Source organism: Channa argus, chromosome 6 (assembly GCF_033026475.1).
Source record: "Channa argus isolate prfri chromosome 6, Channa argus male v1.0, whole genome shotgun sequence".
NCBI lineage: Eukaryota > Metazoa > Chordata > Actinopteri > Anabantiformes > Channidae > Channa > Channa argus.
The window spans coordinates 1,731,594-1,747,002 of NC_090202.1; the positions used below are offsets into that span (position 1 = coordinate 1,731,594).

The following is a 15,409-nucleotide window of genomic DNA, read 5'->3' on the forward strand; positions in this document are numbered from 1 at the left end:
GAACAATATCAGCACGTTTTACGCTGAAACTATCTCCAGGAGATACAAGTGGACAGTGCAAGTGGACAGTGGACATAAAAATAAAAATGGTAAAAGTGCTGAGACACTAGGTATGAGTGCATCAGAGTGTGTGTGTTGTGTGAGGTGTGTGTGTCTGTCTTTCTGTCTCACCCGCTCCTGGGAGGTCTGGTAGCGGAGGTGCAGAGCTGTAGGGTCCCAGTCCACAGCTATATAAGCATTTCCCACAGAAGCTCTGTCCTCTGTGCACTCTATTGTACAACCTCGACAAAACCTGGAAAAACAAAGACACCGCTGCAGTACACACGTGCACAATAGGCGAGTTTCCACCAGTGAGGTGGAACTAAATTTCTGCCTTGGTTCTGGATTTGCTTTTGTTTCCACCGCCCCACGTTCTGGGAGGTGGTGCTGAACTCGGTGGGGCTGACACCAATGACTGGTTAAAGCGGTGAAATCCCTACCAGATCCCTATATGCAGTACTATTTCTTACCTGTACCATGGACACCAGGCACATGAGTTGCCGTCCTTTCCCACAACCCGTAATGTGAAGGGGTACTGGTAGCCCATGCTGTCGTCACTGCAGGTTAACAGATAGGAAAAATAGTCAAATCAGTACAAAGACGCGAGAAGAACAGAAAGCAATTTAAATCTGCCAATCTACATGTAGCTCCATCAACACATGAAACCCTCTCGGTGTACCAGTCCTGGGCGTGGTTGCTGGCTTCCTGTGGGGGCAGTGGGCTCGCCAGCCGAGACACCTGGATCCAGACTGCATCATACAGGTCTTTCTTACTGGTGTGGACAGTGCAGGGAACAATGAGAGGCATGCCGAACAGGCTGGGTCGGTTCTTCTGAGACGACAGAAAGTAAAGCTCCGTGCGCATCTGAAACGGGACATAAACATACGTAAGCCAACTCCGAGAGCTATGAGCCATTTGGAGTCTTATCTGTTACGTAATGTAAATTCCATTGGTACTCGAGCAGCATGGCTAATCAGTTTATGACGTACACTGAAGACACAAGGCTGAAGGTAAACAGATGGATTTAACAAGCTCAGGATTTCCGAATTTCATTCAATGTTAGTTACACCTAGATACATTAAACCTCATAACAGCAGAACATAGCACCTCTGTATCAGGTCACATACTTGTTCCACACATGACTGACAGGTATTTGTTTGCCAAGACGTCCTGTGAGAGTGACTGTCAAACAGTTGTATATGACGAGGAACACATTTACATGTCCCCAGAGTGATACACACCACAAACACTGTGTGTATTTAGACTTCTAGAAGAAATTTGTGTTCGTTTAAATTTCAGTTTTAAGAACAAGGTGGCCTCGCTTCTTCGATTCAGCCTCTCCCTCTGCTGTTTCCCCCATCTTAAGGTCTTTTGTCGTGGACATGCCTTGTTGAAGAAAGCCGGTTAGAAATCTTGTTATGCGTGACACCGAATTCAGCATTCTTCTGGAGAAATCTACCTGGGAAAATAGGGTTTATCGCCTAGACCAATAATAGATACACAGCTTTCCGGTTTACATTTCAACTAGGGAAATCAGTATTCCTGAGAAAACTAATGGTTACTTAAGTGCATGCAAATGCTCGGGTTGTGAGGGCTGTGAGAAAAAGCCCGAACCATCCCCAGACCTCAACCCAGGTAACACAGATTTAACCTGCTGAGGAGAGAACCACCCAGCAACCAAATATTACGTTGCAGTTTCTTTAATTTACTTAAAAACTATATTTTAAAAATACTTTTGCTCACCTAAAACATGATACAACGTTCTATGTTGTTATCAAGATGTAAATGCAATGAAGTAAAAGAAACACAATGAAATTCTGACCTTTTGTCTTATAACTTAAAACCTTTTGACCTGAAATGAATTAGCCTTCTCATTGTAATACTTGTGATATGGACTATATTTAGTATTCAAAATAAATGATCATTGTGTCAGATAATTGTTTCTACATTTTGCCTTCTCACCATCTTCCTGTGCATGGCGATGATGTATCCAATGAAGGGGCTCTCCTGCACTGGTGTAATGTGTCCGTTGACAATCCCATTGGGCAGTGGCATCTCTGGGCTGCAGGGCACAATGGTGCTGGGGCCACCGTTAGGGATAAGGACGGGCTTATTACTCAGGTGCCCATTAGCAGTTAATCCATTGGCTATTGGAGTGATGTCTAATGAAGCGGGGGAAAGAAACAATGATGACAAGGACAAGGTGACTGAAATATTAGAAATATTAGACAGATTTATTGCGAATGCAAACTCCACGTGGAAGTGGCTCAACTCACCTGTCAGTGTGGGTGAGCTCAGTGATGTTGGTGAACCTGGCACCGGGATCTCAAACGCACAAAGAAAGCCGTTAACAGACAGGCGGACCTTCTGGTTGTCCTGTGGGAAGTTCTAAACACAAAGTATTTGTACATCAGACTGCAGTACTTCACAGATTAGTTTCAGTATCACCTACCAAGTATTATGCATTTATGAGGAAATAACACAGAGTTGAGGAAAGTGACTTTTCAGACAATTAAACTAGAAAAAAGGTATTGAAATATGAAGCAAAGGTGACAGAAAGTTTGTTTTATTATTTCAGTCATTACCAAAAAAGGAAAACTGTGAGGGTATTTCTAGTGATATCTAGCCAGATTTTTTGTGTGAAATCTGGAGACTTAAGACCTCTGTGAGGGTCCCTAGCAACGCTCTACTAGTTCACTACAGGATGTCTCACTTTAAGTGTTAGTTACACACTTTGGTTTGGTGGTATAAAAAGGTGCCAACCCCAGTATTTCCCATTATTTACCTAGAATATGGCCCCCTGCCAAAGTAGACGGTCATGGTAAATGGTATTCTAATTCTTGCTGCAACAAGTCTACAGTAAACCCTCTTTAAAATAATAACATAAAAAGGTCACCAACATTCAGCAAACACGTCTCCCTCTCAATCAGTCAACCTGTTTGCAAACTTCACAAATCTGTAAAGAGCTAACTTGGATCTGTGCCTCATTATGCACCTGAGCCACAGAGATATATACACATACACCCATTGGCTGCTTCCTCCCATTGATGCAATACATCAACACTGTTGCCATATTTGCCCTGGAAACACAGGCCTGAAGACAAATACAAGGAAACAATTACTTTATTCATTCTCCTTGAAAGGTTTCACATTTTGTCACGTTACAACCACAAATATAAATGTACCTTATTAGGATTTTATGTGATAGGCCAACAAAAAGTGAGAGGAAAATGAAAAATGGTTAAATAACTTTCTACTAGCGCAGAAAAACATTGGTGCACAGTTCAGCCTCTTAAGTTTGCTCTCAAAGTGCAGAAGATCAGAGGTCCACCCACAATGGTCTCAAAAAATCTGATGTGAAACACTGAACTCTGCTGTTGTACAGCTGAAGTCTAGTTTTAGACCAAGAAAAAAAACAAAAAAAACAATGTAAAATCTGTCTGAAAGTGGCTCTGAGAACTGTCCCCGACCTGATAACAATGCAACAGGGAAAGTCAAAATGGAAAACAGGCAGTTAGATCACTGACTATCAGCAGTTGAAGAAATACATTATTTACTTGAAGCTACAGTTTGTTTAGTTTTTTTCATTGTTTTTTTATTTTCTTTTTACATACACTACATACACTACTCACAAAAAGGTAGAAATACTCGACTTTCGGCCGAAATTTATGGAAAATGTAAAAAGCTCATCTTACAGTGATATTATATCACGAAAGTAGGGCATTTAAGTAGAAGCATCTAATGGTATTTTTTTTCATCTCAAACTATTATTGAAGCAGAAGTTGGCGGTGACAGAACAGTGGTGGGTAAACCACAACAAAAGATGTCAGTGTCTCAATAACTTGTCAATTGTTAGGTGTCTCTTGGTCCCATGATGTCAAAGTGTGAACATCACGATGAGAGAGGACTGCTCCAATACAAAATGTCATGAAACCAGAACATTTAGTGGCTGATTCATGGATCAGACATGATCCACGCTGTGATTGATGCAGTTAATCACCTTGTTAGAGAACAGCGTGTCATACAATAGTTACTAGAACATTTGAACATGTGCATTCAAAAGTTTAGAGAAGGTTCAATTACCTTCACCTGTAAAGGTTGTAGTGCATATTAGGTGCATTCTAAAATTTTACCCGAAATCTTTGTGAGTAGTGTATATTCTGCACAATGTATCTTAATGACCATGTTTACCTGGACTGAAATAACCAGGTAACAGTTAGCTTTTTCAGGCAGGCTGATTTCTTCATGTATAAAAAGCTGGTTTCTGAAATCAGTTTGGAGGATTAGGGAAGACTGGTTTCCCCAGTAGATTTGATTACTCTGCCACGTACATGTGTAACCAGGTTTCTCCAACTGCGCATGTGTGTAACCAAAGGCTGCAGACAGTAAGCTGCACGTAGCTGAGTGAAAGAAGGAATGAAAGTAGAGATGGTTAATGAGTTTACGGGGAAACGGTGTCTTATTATAAAAATAAAAGTCTGCATAAGGTCCGACAGAAAGTGTTTTGTAGAAGTCACTTTCCCCTGTGGATTTTTAACATTCAGTGTGGATCAGCTGCATGCGTCTTTCCTTTCTCTGCCACTCTGCTGCGACACGAACACACACAGAGGCACACGCCTGAGAAAAGTCAGGAAGCAGTGTTTTCCCTCATTATATAGTTAAAATCTGTGCGCCAGGCTTCTAAAACAAGTCCGAGGCGGAGGAGAAACTCTGCTTACTCTTGTGTTTTACATGTACACACAGATTTCCAGTAAACAGGTTGTGTAAGTGCATGTAAATGCAGTCAATGGGTGAAGAGGTGCTGCTGAAGACCCCCATGACATAGTCTCACAGAACAGCACTGGCAGCAATGGAGAGTTGTTCAATTCTAAGGTTTCTGAGTAAGGCTCGTGCTTCTAACCAATCAGAGGAAGGCCAAACCCTGTGCATCACTTGCTGAGGTCAAATGGTACCTTCCACTTATCTATGAAGCACCATGGCCTTTGACACAGCATTAGTGTTTGGTTTCCTGGGTGAACTAATGTGAAATCTCACGTTAGAGCAACAGAAGCTTGATTCCACAAGGTTGCAGATCGTAGCTTTAAGAGTATAACGTAATTAGCACAGTGTGGAAATACGGTTTCGAGTGGAAGTACAAAAGCAAATCCTCAAAAATACCTGAAGGCATATATATTAATAATTATGATACTAAGCTGTAATTACAGATGCGTTATTTTGTTCATCACCTAAATGTAACAGCTGTTAAAGATGAAGCTGATTTTAACAACCTCTCTCTGTTTTAATGATCATATGTTCTAAATCTAATCATTATATTTTGAATTAGTTTAAATAAAGCTGGGCAAGTACTGAATTTTACATCAGGGACCACAAAAGTAAAAGTATTCAAAAATATGTCTATATTTCTGAACTCAGGAGATCAGGTATGCAATGTGAGCTGTGGAGCAGTTTCAGTACCTTGATGTTGGAGGTGTGGACCTCAGCCAGGAGGATCTGCTCAGGTTTCAGACTGCACAGTTCACTCAGCTGCTTCTTCAGCCCTGTGTACTTTTCATCCATATTTAACCTCAGCCCATAGCGAACGGGTGTGGAGCCGTCCAGCTTGATGACTACACACACAGCACAACATGACACAAACAAGTTCATGTTTTGTTACTTCAAGAATAATTTCTACTTGAGAATGTTTGTCCCCACTTTGTCCTCCAGTCTCCTCACCAGTGATCTCGAGGTGCATGGAGCTGTCCATGGGAAGGGGTAGAGAGAGAAAGTTGAAGGGGTCGAAGCGAGCGCTGATGTGCCCGCAGGTCTTGCACTTCACCTGGGACTTGAGCTGACCGTGGAACAGATCCACCACGATAGAGCGGTTCCTGCGCAGGTGGTTCTCCCATGCCTGGAAAGTGGAGGTCACAAACATGGCAGTGTGATGACCCACACACAACTAATCCTCAGGCACGACAGCCTGAGCTGTTTTGTCCCCGTTCTGTGACTTTAGATTGGACACTAGAGGGAGCAACAGCTCATTACTTTCCAATCACTAAGGAGAGGAGGGCTGAATGCTCAGATGATACAGTGGACAGCTCAAAAACACCTGAGGTCACAAAAGTCTGGTCCTCCACTTCTCATAACAACTCTCTCAAACCAGTATACCATCAATATTCATTTATTTCCCCTTTAATGGAGGTAATAAGGGACAGAAAATGGTTTTAATTAGGAATTTTTTTGACAATGACTCCATTACACACAGTCCATTATTACATTCTTATTCTAATTAAAAAAAGAAATGAACTCAAGAGAGAACCCAGTGTTAGTTGGCTGCCCTGTTGGTTATGCTTTATCTAATCAGGAAATGTCACCCAGCTTGAAAGATGTTATGCAAGAGAGACCTTGGAACACATTACAAAAGTAAAAGAAGTAAATACCAGCCAAACAATGGTTAAATGAATCAATTACCAATTGGCCTCAGTGGCCTCAGGAAATGCCTGAGGCCATAATTAATGTCTTTGATCTGTGTGGAGAAAAGTATCTGTCTCCATAGCTGCTGAATGCCTCTTCATGTTCACCAGTAAGTCTGTACCCTGTGTGTTCTGCTGCTTCTTTCTGCTCTGACCCCCAAAACAACATTATGAGACCATTGCAAAGTGATCAAAAACAGCAGCCTTGACAGGGAAACAATCAGCTGACATTACTACACAGCTAGATAAAGTTGTGAGACCCCTCATACTGTCCCCTTGTTTTCACATTGTCATTTAATTACAGTTATTATGACAATGTTTATAGCTGTTGATTTACAGAGCATTCAGGAAGTATTCTCTTCTAAAATTTCGACATTTTGTAATGTTACAAAATACCCAAATGGATTGAATTCATGAGAAACAAAATTCTCTGGCCAGATGAAACAATCATTGAACTCTTTGGCCTGAATGCCAAGTGTCATGTCTGGAGGAAAGCAGGCACCGCTCCCCACCTGGCCAATATCATCCCTACAGTAAACTGTGGTATTGGCAACATCATGCTGTGTTTTTAGCGGCAGGAGCTGGGAGACTAGTCAGGATCGAGGGAAAGATGAATGCAGCAATGTACAGAGACGTCCTTAATGAAAACCTATTCCAGGTCGCTCTGGAGCTCAGACTGTGGCGATGGTTCAACTTTTAACAGGAAAACGACCCTAAGCACATCGCCAAGATAACAAAGGAGTGGATACGGGACAACTCTGTGAATGTCCTAGAGTGGCCCAGTCAGAGCCCAGACTTGAAACCGATTGAACATCTGTGGAGAGATCTGAAAAGGGCTTTGCACCGACGCTCCCCATCCAGCTTGATGGAGCTTGAGAGGTACTGCAAGGAAGAATGGGAGAAACTGCCCAAACACAGGTGTCAAGCTTGTAGCATCATACTCAAAAGGAATCGAGGCTGTAATTGGTGGTTAAGGTGGTTCGACAAAATATTAAGCAAAGGCGGTGAAAGATTTCAAACAAACTTCTTTCACATTTACGCTTTGTAAAATTTTGAGTAAAGGCTGTAATGTAAGAAAATGTGCTGGGAATACTTTCTGGATGCTCTGTAAGGTTAGTGAGAAATGAAGTTTTGAAACCCAGGGTTCAGTCCATTTGACAGACTTTGGCAGGGTGGCTGACAGGCAAACTGTCAAACCAAATTATTAAAGGGACTGTGCCTGTCTGGGTAGTGTCAGCTCTGTGGGGGTCAAGAAACATCTTTTTTTTTAAAAACACCTAACAGATGGCTCCCACCTTGAGCCTGGTTCTGAGAGAGGTTTATCTTCTATTGAATAGAGGCCCTTTGTCATTTAATCAGATAAACTCATCCACCACTATCTCTGGGAGAAAACACACACACACACACACACACAAACACACACACACACACACATATTTATATATATAGAGTGTGGAAGCACGAACCCCATCACAGATGTGTATCTAAAGTATATCATGTCTATGTGGTCAGATCTGTCCAATTTATGATAGGATAAAAATTTCATATTATCCCTCAGTCACATGACTATTATGCCTGAATAAAACATTTACGTCATTTGTAAATGACGTAAAGGTGCAGTAATAAATCTGCAGTGTTATCTGACCTCAGAGGCCACTTCCCAGTCAGGCCGTCCATCGCTGTCCTTCAGCTCCACATAGGGTTTCTCATGGACACGGTTTAGATCTTCATGAAGACCATCTAGCAGGAAGGCTAGTAGCTCCTGGGAGTCCTGCTGCTGGAAGCCATTGAAGCGTGGGGCATACTTTGCTATTGTCCACTAGAGAGACGAGAAAACATCACAAATTGTATTTCTATACGTTTCAGAAGCACTTTGTAAAAGAAATGCTTCGACAACGCATATATAGACTCCTCCAAAAGTACTACAACTTCAAGCCCAATATGTTACCTGGTTCTGTATGCTGAAGACATTTGGAGTTAAGATTCAATTCAACTTTATTTATATAGCGCCAATTCACAACAAAGTCATATCAAGGCATTTTACAGAATAAAGTCATGATTATAAAGATGTATGGAGAAAACTCAACAATTCCCCCTGGAGCAAGCCACAGGCAACAGTGGAGAGGAAGAAGTCCCTTTAACGGAAGACACCTCCAGCAGATCCAGGCTCTAAAGTTTGTGTTCACCTCTGAATTCATTGTGCTGCAACCATCAGGATTTAAATCATCAGTAAACATCAGTGAGTCTGTTCCAGAAGCTGCCATGCAGCACAAACCATGACACCACCTCCACTGTGCTTCACAGATGAGCTTGTATAATCCTTTCTTCCTCTACACAAAGGCTTTGTTACTACAAAACTTTGTTCCTGAACTTCTGTGGATCTTTGTCACATACTTTCCTTTGCTGACCTGTTATGTGTATGTTTTTTTTCAGGACATTTTAAAGAGTTTTAGTGGGTATGACCAGTGTTTGTGCAATGCCTCTGATTGGCTTCCTTCATTATTCAGATTTAAAACAACTTTATGGAGTTTAAACAACAAATATAGTGTTCGAAGGTAAAACTCAAGGAGATTGTTATCATTTGAACAATCAATCTCACAGGACACACCTGAGTAACAAGAAACAGAAACACTGGTCTCATGTTACAATACTTTTGGAACAGATAACATTTTGAATATTGAACATAAGTGTGTTTAGTGTATTAATATGCAAAAACCACCAAATAAAAGTTAAAATGATGAACGTTCGTGTCATATACATCTTTAGATCTTAAACTCAAATGTTTTCTGTGTACATCAAAAAATGATTTTATTTAATTGCCCTTACTGTTGTTCCAATACTTATGCAGGTGACTACAAACCGCACCATCACACCGATTTATTCAGCTTGGATTAAGGCAAAATATTATGCAGCCATAGCAAAACCCTGAGAAATAATGAATCCCTAAGAACAGTATAAGGAAAGCCACCGCACATTGACTCTACACTAAAGCTACCCAGCCTCCATGAGCTTCAGGTAAGTGAAGTACAAACACACATATTCTGTGCACAGGCAGTGATGCAGCTGCTCACCCTGAGTTTGAGAGGAGCCACATTCTTCTGCGTGCCGCTCCATAGCTCCATCACCAGGTCGCCATAACACTTGGCCATGTGACCTCGCATGCCGATGGGGTTGGTTCTGTAAAGAAACAGACTCACACCAGTTAAAATTTAAATGGAAAGCTTCAGAAGTGATGGTGATTTAGACTGAAGGGATCCAATTAAGTGTCACCTGTTGAGCTCATAGAGGTGTGTTCCTGAGATGAAGTAGTCTGTGAGGGGCTTGGTGTTGCTCACACACTGGATACTAGAGTTCATGAAGCAGGTGTTGCCAAGGTTACTGAGGCCAGTGGCTCCTTTCTCTGTAGGGACTGCATTGGAAAACAAGTTCATACTGATCAGATTTAAAGATTCACCTGACTGAGGAAACACATGGGATTAGAATAACAGATGTTACTAACTGAATACCACTGATGACCTTAACATCCTATAATGGTGCACATGAGACTAGAGCACTGTTGATTACTAAAGGTTTTCAGGAACAGACAGATTTAACAGATATTTTTTGTTTTAATCTTAAGAACACAACAATACTAAAACATTCAGTCAATAACTGTCCACCACCACTTAATATATCGGAGAAACTTGTGATAAAATGTGACTTCAGAGCAAAACAGCCATGGAGGTGGCCTGCTGTGATCAGCTAAAGTAGGTTTGCAGCTAGTAAGCACGTGTGTGTTGTTTTCTACCAAGAGAGAAAAGCTAAAAAACAAAAAACTGGGTGGTGCCAGGGTTTTTTTGGAATGGGATTACGTTATGGCTGAGAAAACAGACCCAAAATGGCTTCTTTACTTTGCAGGACGAGCGGAAGATGAGTTATAAATGAACCTTTATTCATGTCTCAAACGAGGCTGGTGGAAGCTACTACGACAAGTTCAAATGTTTGGTGCAATCTCTGGTGGTGGTTATTGTTGCTTCCGGCACCGTTTCTTTCGCACTACACAATTTCAAATGTAAAATAAATACCCAACATGTTTGATATTTACAACTCGAGATTAAGATGAAAAGCATTAGGATTGTGTAGAAAACCCCCTCACACTACCTCACATTATTGCTTCTAACTAGCCATTGAATAAGGAACCTACCCCAGATTTTCCAAGGGGCAAAACAAACATTAGCATGAGAATTGAAATCAGTCCAATCCCTCTCTCCTATCTGAACCATGCTCTTCACAGCCCAGAAGAATCCGAACCTTACTAATACGGTGTCAGCAGTGCAAAGATATTCCCTTCTAAAGGTTTCAGAACATGGCTCAGCTGAAAAGCACTGTGTGTTCAAGAGGTCTCTCTTTCATTGTTCATTGGTTGGAGCCTCCCATCCATCTGTTATCCAGTGCATTATATATTAGTTAGATAAAAACAGAGATCCCCCTATGAATCAAAAACAAATGCAGGTCAATGAGCAAGTGTCCACTATCCTACCTTTGTGTCTGTCCATCTTACTACTGTTGGCAATGAAAGACATTTCTTCAGGCCAGCTCATGTCTTTGTTCCTGACTGTGGAAGAAGAGAAAGACATTTGTGTGATAAAGCCCATTTTGCTCCCACTTTTTTTGGGCCTTCATTCACAATCATGCATTATCCTGTACAATATAAGTCCATTATAGCACAGTTATAGGAAAAGGTGTTTCATGCCTTCAATAACTAGCTGCTGCTCATCGTGTATCTTCAAACTTTCCAGTGTGTGATCTTCATCATCGAGGAGGGTGAGGTAGTTCTGCAGAAAAAAAGGTGAAGAAAATGTGCTGAAACTCAGACTTACTCACCGATCTTTTGTTTAAATCTTAACATATATTACAACTATGGAATAATTACTCTATTATTCTTCTTTCATCTGCAGTGGTTTACTTTAATTTCCTTCCCACATTCTTGGTGAAAACTTTTTCTTCTGTTCTGGAATTTTATTTGGGCCCTGCTATGTGGTGATTTCATTAAACATTAATTTCAAATCTAACCTAAAAATCTAATCTTTCGATATCCACTTTAAAGGAAGGAAGGTTTTTATGCTGTAACCACTACTACTTTTCATACTAGTTTATAAATTCATCCTTTCCCTAATAAGTTTATATGCACTTAAGCAACCAGGTTACTTGAAGACATCGGATTTCTGGGTAACCCGAGAAAGGAGATTTACATCTACTTAAGAAACCTGGTTACTGGAAATCCATGTATATATGCAGCAGACGAGTAATCTGATGTCTTCTCCACCTCTGACTTATTTTTGGAAGCCTGACTCAGATTTTCACTGTATGTATCTAAAATGCTGCTCGTGTAGACTTGATAAAGAATTCTGTGTTCTCCAGGAGAACTCTACCTGGGGTAATAAGGTTTCCTGAATCGCCTACCCTGATTTCAGAAACCAGCTTTCTTGTTTACATGACGAAGAAAACTAACAAACAAAAAGCGGTTTCCAGAGAAAAAGTGCATATAAATGCACAGGGTTTATTCAAATGTGTGGAGGTTTCAATGGATATGTGGGTTTCTTCTAAAGTTGTTATACATTTTCAATAAAATTGCCACCTTCTGTTTCCTGTTGAATTCAAGTAAAGAAAGTAAAGAATGAAAAAGAGGCAATTTTATACTATAAGGCTGCAATTTTGTGCAATTTTTGGAACAGATAACAGAAAATGTCAATCAATCAGGTTCAATAGAGTTTCTTTTTCTACTACATCATAATGGATTTGTTCGAACAAAGAATACATACTAAACACAAAATACTGCCATGGCTCATACTGCATTTGCATTTGTTAAGTAAACATTTGATATTGTCGGATTTGGTTCCATTTGTATTTAACCCCTGCCCCCAATCAGTGTCCTATCCAAAGACACTTCAACGTGTGGGACCACAGATCCTGCAGTTTGTGGACAACTAATGACCCACCTCACTGTTGTAAAGCCAGAGTCTCATGTCTTCCTCCTTGATGCGGAGTCTCTGGGACAGGTAGAGGTGGATGTCCTTGATGGTGGCCATGCGGCTGAAGCAGCCTGTGTAGGCCAACACCCTCTTCAGAGGAGCGTTGGGGGATGGCACGTTGCCTGTTAGGGGGTACAAGGGGGACAGGAAACAACAATTAAACCTACAGTCCAGTTGTTTTTAAGGTATATTTAATTTCCTGATATGGATACCAGAACCCACAACAGCACTCCGCTTACTTAGTATTAGTTGTAAGGAAGCAGCAAGAATAGGCTGTTTTGTCAAATCAGAGCAAACTTGATTGGTGAATTATCTTAGTGGATTTAGTTGACTCAGATTGGATTAAATCAAATACAAACCAATTGATATTATTAGTCATGTTAAATCAAGGTACCCACTGGACTATATTGTTGCTGATTATTGATACAATTGTTTTATCTATCAGCACACACTTGCCATTCTGTTATACCCCAAAATTAACCATCCGCAAAACTGTTTAAGTGCTTTACATTGGCTTCAGCCTGTTAAGAGCCTAGATATTACTGATTAGACCAAAAATAGTGTAATAAACTCAGTGTCTGTGATTACTGCCTGCATGACTGGACAGGTTGGCTGTTGGCTATTCAGCATTGCTGCCAATTTTATGAAATGTAAAATTAAAATAAGGTTAGGTTTCTTAAACTTCTTATACAGTTTCTTATTCTGGCTTTTTCTTTAGCTTGTTTATTAATAAGGGAAATTCTTTTATGAAGTTCATGATAACTTATTTGTTGGTGTTTGGGCTGTATTCATGAGAAATATTAAATTAAAAACAATAATCAAACATTAAGCAAAAATAACTTTGGCGTTTGTGTCTGCAGTTGTATTAATGTTGATGACGCAGATGCATTATTCTTTCTGATTTCGTCCTTTAAATGCAATATTACAGAAATACTTTAAGGGGGTTTAATTAAACTTGGCATGAATGGCCATTCGGCTTCGAATCAGAACCGATTAGATTTTGGTGGTGAAAAGGTCACTGACTATACATTCGTCCTACTCTTGTGATGGTCACATAGCAAAAATACCTCGAGGGGAATTTTTTTTTTTTTTTTTTTTCCGAACCTGCCCCAAGAGTCTACTTCTAATTCAGTCATGGACTGATTAAATTTAAGTGGTCCACAGCCAAAGTCAATGTGACCTAACCTTTGTTCATTTCTAATTAAAACCTGTAGGGAATTTAAATACGACTGGCACAAACCTCCACTTGGACTCAAGGATGAACTGATTAAAACACGAATCTGGTCACACTTGCATGTAAACTCCAACTTAACTGGTGTGGAGGCAGAGAAATATGATGTGCTAATTCTAGTAATCCTGTAGTCAATTTTGTTCCTTCACTTAATTTCGTTGGGTCAGTTAAAACTCAGCTCACAGTATGAAAATGTATATTGTAGATGTGGTCTTATCAATGTACAGCCATTAGATACAACGTAGTAAGTTTAAGACTTTCTGAGACACATATGCTTCAAAAAGATGATTATTTTTAGTGTAACGCCCCCTGTGTCTGTCTCTTTCTCTCTCCATTCTATAGTTTTGGTTTGTTTGTCTGTATTTTAATGACTGCACTTGGTATCAAACCCAATGCCAGGAGACGGACTTAATAACACATCACCGCCTAAAGTAAGAGTCATGATGGAAGCAAACCACCTACTGTGGATTTAGGTCTGTGCTGTGGCCTGAAAGCTGATGTTGAATTTGGTCAAGCAATCTCATGCTGAGTACTGATACCAGCATCCAGATTGATTATACTGGAAACAGCTGTGTATGGCTCAATTTTATGCTTCATTGTCATTTTCAGTTTGTTCATAATGCCTAATTAGAACAAATGCTAAAAGATAATACACATAGGGGCAAAAATCTGCTTTAATTATTATGAAAAGGGATGCACATTTTATTTTATTTATATATATATATATGATGCTATATACAGATACACGTAGATACACACTTCCCTTTTCACAATAATTAACTCATCATGTTAAATTGAGGATTTTAATATTGAAATTCCTAATTCATAAGCAGAAACATCCCTAAAGTTGTTAAATATTCTGTTCCAAATATTTCTTACATTCCATCCTGTATTTAAAGTTCTACAACACTACAACATGAGTTGACAAAAGTAAGATTTGAATGGCAATGTCTGTGAAGATTGAAAAGATTTAATTATTCATAATTTCTCTTCATGGGCCCCAGGATCAGTCCACTAAAGGAGGGTTAAATGAGAGCGGGTGGTGCGGGGTTGCTCAATGAAGCATTTGTCGACGGCTTGCTCCGGTCTTGCTGCAGGCTTACATTACCTCTTGGTGGGTTTAAATACGGTGGGAACATTCGCAGGCTGGTCATACCCATATTGACCCAGATGTTGGACTGGGGGGAGCGTGTTGCCGGCTGCTGGCGGAGGAAGAGGAGGTAGCGGGGGAAGAGCTCAAGCTCTGCTAGGTCTGTCTTGCTCTCCAGTATAACCTGCAGGGTGGATAGTGATAGATAGTGAAGTAAAAATCTCTACAGGTTGAGTTTCATACGTTTCAAAAGGGAAACCTATGATGTGACTTTCATTCCTCGTTTTCTGTATAAACTGGTCATGAAATGTGATTTTATCTTTACCAAAGTGATAAACACAATATTTCTAAGCTGCTAAAACACAACCAGTCATGATGTTAAATTTCTTTTTGGAGCTCACCTATGTACAAGGTATAGCATACAAAGGATGGTGGAGAAAGCAACTTCAACACTAAGCTTCTGATGTTGCTGAATGTCAGCTGGAGTCCAATTCATGAAATGGGAATGGAGGTGTGGTTTAGATCTACCTTGACTTATAAACCAATCACACAGTGTCAGCGTGCTATTAACAAGCAGCATCAGCTTATA

At 40.3% G+C, this 15,409-nt stretch overlaps 1 protein-coding gene across 4 annotated transcripts in view; it reads right to left on the reverse strand.

Moving 5' to 3' along the window:
* Positions 1 to 15,409, reverse strand: part of usp32 (ubiquitin specific peptidase 32) — a 61,955-nt gene that overhangs the window by 5,986 nt on the left and 40,560 nt on the right. For 2 of the 4 annotated variants that reach the window (XM_067506943.1, XM_067506942.1), the window contains exons 16-29: positions 14,839 to 15,004; positions 12,467 to 12,621; positions 11,221 to 11,302; positions 11,008 to 11,082; positions 9,759 to 9,897; positions 9,560 to 9,665; positions 8,134 to 8,307; positions 5,752 to 5,926; positions 5,494 to 5,645; positions 2,316 to 2,427; positions 2,002 to 2,201; positions 719 to 903; positions 510 to 596; positions 172 to 292 (exon numbers count right to left, since the gene is read on the reverse strand). In XM_067506943.1, the coding sequence (XP_067363044.1) occupies positions 172 to 292; positions 510 to 596; positions 719 to 903; positions 2,002 to 2,201; positions 2,316 to 2,427; positions 5,494 to 5,645; positions 5,752 to 5,926; positions 8,134 to 8,307; positions 9,560 to 9,665; positions 9,759 to 9,897; positions 11,008 to 11,082; positions 11,221 to 11,302; positions 12,467 to 12,621; positions 14,839 to 15,004 (1,929 nt within the window). The remainder of the gene's footprint in view (positions 1 to 171; positions 293 to 509; positions 597 to 718; positions 904 to 2,001; positions 2,202 to 2,315; positions 2,428 to 5,493; positions 5,646 to 5,751; positions 5,927 to 8,133; positions 8,308 to 9,559; positions 9,666 to 9,758; positions 9,898 to 11,007; positions 11,083 to 11,220; positions 11,303 to 12,466; positions 12,622 to 14,838; positions 15,005 to 15,409) is intronic. The other 2 variants (XM_067506945.1, XM_067506944.1) reach the window with 1 other exon arrangement.